We start from the raw sequence: 7,500 nt of genomic DNA on the forward strand, positions 1-7,500 counted from the left end.
GCACAGAGCATTCTGCTCTAAAAGGGTTAATATGAAGAGAGCAACTCTGCCCAATCTCTATCACTCTCCCCACTCTCTCCATTCTCTGCCACTCTTGTTTTCCACTCTATCTCTCCCTCTTCAAGAAGGACAAACAGATGGCTGTGTTCGCGGGTCAGTGATATGAATGGTGTGGCCCTGCGCTGGGGGGACAGGATGACGGGCAGTAATGGGACCTTCCATGGTGATGGAGTGGGATGAAGTGAGTGTTTGTCCTTGTAGAAAAAGGACTAGTTTGACAGTGAGCTCCTGAGAGGGAAGCTAAGACTGTGTAAGTACGTTTCTGCATAGGGAAATAGAGACTAATTCTACAGAGTTCATGCTGAACACGCTCAGTGAAGAGGAGTCTCAACACTCAACTCAGTGCAAAAAGTAAAATGTGTGTGTGTGTGTGTGTGTGTGTGTGTGTGTGTGTGTGTGTGTGTGCAGGAGATAAGCCCATATCTTTGCGCGTCTTTAGTGTTCAGTAGATCTTTGGCTTAGGGAAGTCAGTACTGACAGTGATGTGGACCATTGGCATCTTAGTTTCTTACTTTTTCCCCAACATTGAGCTCTCTGCTTCCCACTAAAGGCCTTGACCTGGGCAGCAGAGATCGCGTTGGAGCCAAGATTACAGGCGGAGAGCCAGCACTGAAGCAAGGCAGACCCCTGGAAGGTGGAGGCAACTGTCTGGGCTTGTGATTCGCTGTTGACCCAGGCTTCAACATGGACTTACCCTCCACCCAAGCCCCGCTGGCTTCCCCTAGTGGTAGGGCAGGGAGAAATACCCTCTTGTGTAGCCGAGGAGCCTGAAGAACTCGAGGAGTGAATTGGGTAAGAGAATGAGGGGCTTTAGGCGAGGCATGGGGAATTTCTGGTGATGCCCTCTCAGTTTCATCCCCTGGTCTGGACAGAAGTTTGGGGGCGGGTTTTTCTTTGACAGACACTTCTTGTGCGTGTCCAAGATTCTCATGGTTGTCATAGATACGGAGGTGTGTGCTGAGCAGTATACTGAGTTCCTCAGGGTCTGGTAAGGGCTGTGAGCTCTGGGAGGTGACTGAAGCCTCCACGCTGGGCGGATATGGTGCTTTACACGCCATAGGAACCACAGAGAGCTCACTGTGGACCCCTGTGGGGACCAGTTTTGCTAGTTTTCCCTGGGTGTGGAGCTCGTTGTGGGTGTGGATGTAAGGCTGTAGTATTTGAGGCTGTGGAAGAAAAGAGACACCAATTAACATTTCAAGTCTACAATTTTACTGAAAGTACCCATGCTGTAAATACTAATTATGATGGACTTCATCATTTCTGTGAAATGAAAAGGATTACCAACAATATGATTCCTGGAAACATTTTGAGGATTTTGAAGATTCTGAGGATTATCAAGACTCTAGTACATGTAATCCATCAGAACCATCAATAATCTGCCACAGAGATATGCAGCAATGCAATAGGAGGGAAGTTCTTGGCTTTAAGACATTTGTTTCAACGTTGTAACCTCCACAACTTAAAGATATAATTAGACTGGCCCATTAATCAACAAATACCTATAAAACCTTCTGAATACATAATGTCACCGAGAGGGCTTGTTGTACATGACATGAGGGGAATTTTCCTCTTGCTCCACTCAGGAAGGAGGCCTGTCCTAAGGCACCAAGTGAGCCGCTCTGTGTCAGCTAGGCTGTAGCACATTCAGCAGCAGGGTCCGCCAGCCTGCGTGTTAGCGTGCAATACGGAACATCTGCTGTCAGAGCAACCATGTGAGGCCTCTGCCCTGACAGGATGTGATACGTACGACCAACCCTCCATTTCTTTCTGAAGACAGCAAAAAGGCTGTATCTCTCTTCAGAGAACGGCATAGAAAAGAACTAACACCACAGCACCTCTTACTGGACAACTGCTGAACTGCACTCTTGCTTAAATGAGGTGAATGTTATTCACTGCTATGATCTCCAAAATTTACATCTGAGTGTTTTTGGGGTGTGAGTCAGGTATGGGGCTTGAAGAACAGGACTGTGCAAAAAAAAATTCTTTAAATCTGTGACGGAAAGGATAAAGTTTCGGTGAGATCGTCAAGTGCTGACAATTGATGTGACAACAAGTTGAGCTAAAGCAAGTGTGATAATGTTAAGACATAGAGAGAAGACAAGCTGATCCTTTACCAATGAGCAATACTATCTCTCAGCTCTGACAGCAGAAGAGCCCAGAGGTCATTAAAAAGGGTCTCTGTCCATGCCTCACGATAATGTCAACTTTTTCTGTCTCCTACCTCCTCATCTCTCTTTCTCTCCTCTCTCTCCATTTTTTTCTCTCTTTCTGTACCTCTATCTTTCTCTCTTCCCTCACTCTTTCTTTTTCTCTTCCTGTCCTTCTATCTCCCTAGCTCTCTCTCTCTCTCTCTCTCTCTCTCTCTCTCTGGGGCTGAACTTCAGGTGGAGATTAAAGGAGACAGGTTCTGTGGAGCAGACACAATCTGTAAAGCTCTCAGTGAGCCTGTAAGGCGCCTGCTGACACAGCTGGAAGTGAGAGACAAGTACCTCTCGCCTCTCCGTCCTCCATCCACTCTCAGCATCCAGTCTCTACATTAAGAAGCTGCTTCTAATGCATTCAAAAAAGCAAGGGCAATTCATCCCTCTAACAGGTAACTCACACTATGGATAAACTTGCACTGTCTAGATATAGATCCCTGTTCTTTTTTATTGTTGTTGTTGTTGTTGTTTTAAACACATATATGGGCCTTTGTCAAATGTCAAAATATGTACCACTGTTAATTGGCACAGGTAATCTAGTATGTGTTTTAGGTCTTATGAACATGTACATGGAATGGGAAATACCAAAAAAAAAAAACAAAAAAAAAAACTGGACCCCAAAAAACGCACGGTAGTCCAAATACCATGTTTCAACATATGTCAGAAGGTGAACTTCCTCTGTGATTGGTTAGATGTTGTGAGAAAGAAACTTTTTTTTGTTCTGTTTTGTTGTTTGTATTGCGATCAAAACATTTCAGAACCATGAAAACACACAGTAATACATCTCTGGGCTATGTCAGCTGTCTTTGTGAGTTTTGTAACTTCCTGTAAACAAAGAACAAACTTCTAAATGTTGCTCCAATGCTCAAACAAGACTTTTTACAATGGATTTTTTTTTCTTAGCCCAGAGCTAATTCACACTGCATTTTCCTGGACATTATATGCATTTCTGATACATTTAAGTCAATTCAGTGTTTACTTCGCTTCAGGTAAGGTTAACTTAGGCCACGGCTAAAACAAACTCTAAAAGTTCAGTTCTACACTTTTCAGCAGAACAAAAGCCAAAGAAAGTGTAGTGTGAGAAATTCTGACTGACCGCATGCATTCCCAGGACACAATCTGTCACATCACAGGCTAACACAGCACACAAACATGCACAGCAGTTTACACAGAGATAAATCCACGATGACTATCGGCATGAATCAGAAATATCGAGATTGAAAAAAAAAAAAAGAAAGAAAAACTACATTTTTAGTTTTAGTTCCAAAAGAGTGACAGAAGGTAGACTTTAAAGAAAAAAAGGTTTTTGTTCCTGAACCGGGGGGTTGTTGGCGTTGTAGAACAGGCCTACGAGGCTAAATTGTACAATGGGAGAAAATGTTTTGTGTTCTTACGCATGAACTCCAGCACTCGAGACAAATCAAACCCCATTCTAATGGCCCATCTTTTCTCAATATTCTATCCTGCCTCATTAGGACTACTTGAGCTCAAGAAGCAGAAAGACATTACAGAGAATAAATTATTCCCACTAGCGTTTTACCAAGACCTTGTGCTTTCTTCCTCTCCCAATATTACCAAAATATGACGGCATTATACCACTTTGCTGAAAATTACTGGAAATGGCCCAATCTGGCAGAGGAGTGATATCCTGGGTTTGGCCAAGACAGGCTTTCATTCTCAGATGATAAAATGGGGCTGTCTAAGTGTTATTTTAGTTCATAGGCAGATGAACTGTTGTTCTTTTCCAAAGGTACGGCAAAACAGGGAATTATAGGCAGTCCAATGGTGTGGTCAGGCTTGTATTGGTCCGAATTAAAAGAGAATACTCTATTCAGTATCGACAGGAGTCCTCTAAGATTCCTGCAACCCGCTGTGCCGTACCACAGCTATACAGCAAACCCTAAGAGAGATACTGACTGACACTCCAAAGGAAGTGAAACACTCACAGCCTGTTAAAAACCAGAGAGGAGAAGAGTGAGAGAGCGGAGGAGGGGATGGATTGGTGGAGCCAGTGATAGATGGAATTGAGAAAGAAAGCAAAGACTTCAGTGAAAAAGTCCATCATGACAAATGCATGCATAGAGGCATCAAAGTCAAAGCCACAACCATCCACATTTGACATGCAGGGCTTTGGGGGAGTGGTGTTAAGATTTCTGGATGCTGGTTACTGTACCACGCTCTGTCATAGAAGTAATGCACTAGCTGCTCCACTCCTGGGAAGGGTGCATTATGGAGGAAACAGAGGGAGAGATACAACAAGGATGGTGAGGTCACAAGGATCAAGAAGAGAGGGATGAGGAGAGAGATAGAAGGAGAAAGAGAGAGAGGAAGGAGAAGATTGGAGGCAGGAGATGGGTCTGTTGCTCTGGCAACAGTACTGATAGAACAGGTAGAATGAAGAAAGTAGAGAGAGCAGGAGAAGAGACTGAGAAAGAGAGAGCCCAAGGAGAGAAGGAAGAATCGATGCCACAGGATTTCAGCTCAGTCAGCACTTAAACCAGAACACATATGCATTGTGGCTTTCAGAATAAGAATGTTGATCCTGGATCATTTTTGAGCTATGATGCCAGATCCTAATTCAGCACCCTGACACAGTTAACACATATGGACCCAGAACCACAACACACATGCCCCCCCCCCCCCCCCCCCCCCACACACACACACACACGCACACGCACACACACATACACATACACATAAACACACACATACACACAAGTCTCTCATTCACAGTGTTCACATTGAAAACACTACTTCATCAGTGAACTCATTCAGAGGTCTGGACAATCATGAACAACACACATGCCCCCCCCCCCCCCACACACACACGCACACGAGCATACACATAAACACACACACATACACACAAGTCTCAAAACACTACTCATTTAGAGGTCTGGATAATCATGAACAAAACAAACACAATAAGCAATGACCTTTTTTCTAAAAATCCATCTAAAACATGCACTGACCCACACACACACACACACACACACACACACAGGCACGTAGTGGGACTCAATCTTAAGATATTAGTGCAGAACTAATGAACTGAGGATTACCATTAAACGTCCCCTGGGTTTGAGCAGAAGTCAGTCCAGAGAACCAAATCTGAGTCAGCTACAGCATAAGATATGCACAGCTATACATAAGCAAAGCTAATGACAACAGTGTACAGAGACAGAGCAAAGCAAACGCACTAGACTGGACACATTTCTAAAACCTGTCATTGGTAAATGCCACTTCACTGCTGACCAAGTCCTGTAAGACACAGATCTTTGCCAATAAACCTAGAGAAAGCCGTGGTGTCTGAAGAGCCAAAAAGATCAATGCAGCCAAATTCCAAAGAGGTCATATTCGAGTCATGGAAATATGACAAATATCTGACCATTCACAACAATAACTCAGCAATGACTCACGCATATCCCCAGTAATACTGAACAGTACAAAACTCTAAAAGGCAATGGTCCATCATTGCTTTTTTTATGACTTTTGTGTGCAGGTATTCAGTTAGCACATGCTCTCAGATATCTTTTTGACTTCTGCTTCTCTGCTAATGTAAATACAGGAGCTATTGGAAATGTCCCTCCAGGAATATGACAAATAGGAACAGCTCTCCTAAAGCACATTACCACTGACTTTGTAAATCAGTGCTGCAGTGGACTTCTGGAAATTACTACAGCCACAGTAATTGCCTGTGTGAGACAAAAAAAACATATGAAGATTAAATATGAAGATTAAAGTAAAGATTTTCGGCTGCTTGTTTTGTCCTCTATCAACTAACATAACATGACTGTGTGTGTGTGTGTGTGTGTGTGTGTGTGTGTGTGTGCGCGTGTGTGAGAGAGAGAGAGAGAGAGAGAGAGAGACTCCTCAAGGGGGGCACCAGACTGCTGTGTAACCAAACACAAATGGAAGCATATTCCCTCCCATTCCTCTGAATACGTTTCCATGTCATTCACTCTTTTCTCTCTCTGTCCACACATCTCCCTTTCCAAGGCAGGTAAAATAAAGTATAAACACCAGTCTGCCTTCTGCTTGCCCATCAAACACACACACACACACACACAACGGGGGTGACACCAAATCACAAAGCAAGCAATTACCCATTTAAGCATTACTTTCCCTCTCTCTCTGTCTCTCTCTTTAACTATTAGAGCTTAACATGGCCATGCAGAGAAAAATGATAGATGGAGGCTCCTTGATTGACAACAGGGGTGAGACCATGCGGTGATGTTTACACAGAGTCCCTGAACAAAACAAATCCAAATCTAAAGGAGCTTGGTGTGTGATCCTGGGGTGGCAGTGCTCTGCTCCGTTCAGCACAGCACCTCATCCACATCCCACAGAGAGACATCAAAGCCACCTACAAGAGAATTACTTACTTTTTTCTCTTTTATACCCTCGGCCAGTGCATACCTCACACAAAGGTCACACACAAAAACACACCCCCACACCCCCACACCTCCACACACACACACACACACAGACACATGCATACTGACTATCTCCCTTTTTCATCCTTCTCTCTCTCTCTCTCTCTCATTCTCTCTCTCAGACACACTGGACATTTCTGTTGTGTTAAGAGCACAGCCACAATGTCATTAGCCTCAATTTCACTCTCTCTTTCTTTGTCTCTCTGTCAATCATATCTACATACATAGTCATTCTCACAGCTGAAACTCAATTCAGCTACTGTCTAATTACTGTCTTATACCTGGTCAGAAACAGCATTATGCTATAATTTCACAGCACTTGCCTCACACCTCATGGTAACTTGATTTTACAGCGTGAAGCAGCACCTCTACCTATACTTAATGGCTTTTTTCTGGGCGCTGACGTGGACAGAGTCGTAGAGAGTACATTGCAGGGAAGAGGAGAGAGGGAGAGAGAAGGGAAGGGAAGGCAAGAGAAAGGAGAGCTGTGTTGCCATGGGCATTGAGTGAGAAGTAAGAGGTTAGTGACTCACTCTGTTGGCGTTGGGGCATGCTGGCACGGGGAGGCCCCTGGTACTGACACTGCCAGTGAGAGAGGAGAGGAACGGGCAACATAGCCTGCACAGAGAAACCACAGAGAAAACCATCACATACACACAAACACAGACACAGACACACACACACACACACACACACATGCGCACGCGCGCACACACACGCACACACACGCACATGCACGCACACATGCACGCAGGGGCACACGCACACGCACACACACACACACACACACACACACACAC

At 44.4% G+C, this 7,500-nt stretch overlaps 1 protein-coding gene across 1 annotated transcript in view; it reads right to left on the minus strand.

Annotated features, from left to right (window-relative positions):
- ccser2a (coiled-coil serine-rich protein 2a) overlaps positions 1–7,500 on the minus strand; it is a 40,559-nt gene that overhangs the window by 38 nt on the left and 33,021 nt on the right. Inside the window, exons 11-12 of the mRNA XM_030787490.1 lie at positions 7,234–7,318; positions 1–1,226 (exon numbers count right to left, since the gene is read on the minus strand). The exon at positions 1–1,226 is cut by the window's left edge and continues 38 nt beyond it. Of these exons, the coding sequence (XP_030643350.1) occupies positions 561–1,226; positions 7,234–7,318 (751 nt within the window). The 3' untranslated portion in view covers positions 1–560. The remainder of the gene's footprint in view (positions 1,227–7,233; positions 7,319–7,500) is intronic.

This window comes from Chanos chanos, chromosome 10 (genome assembly GCF_902362185.1).
Source record: "Chanos chanos chromosome 10, fChaCha1.1, whole genome shotgun sequence".
Taxonomy (NCBI): Eukaryota; Metazoa; Chordata; class Actinopteri; order Gonorynchiformes; family Chanidae; genus Chanos; species Chanos chanos.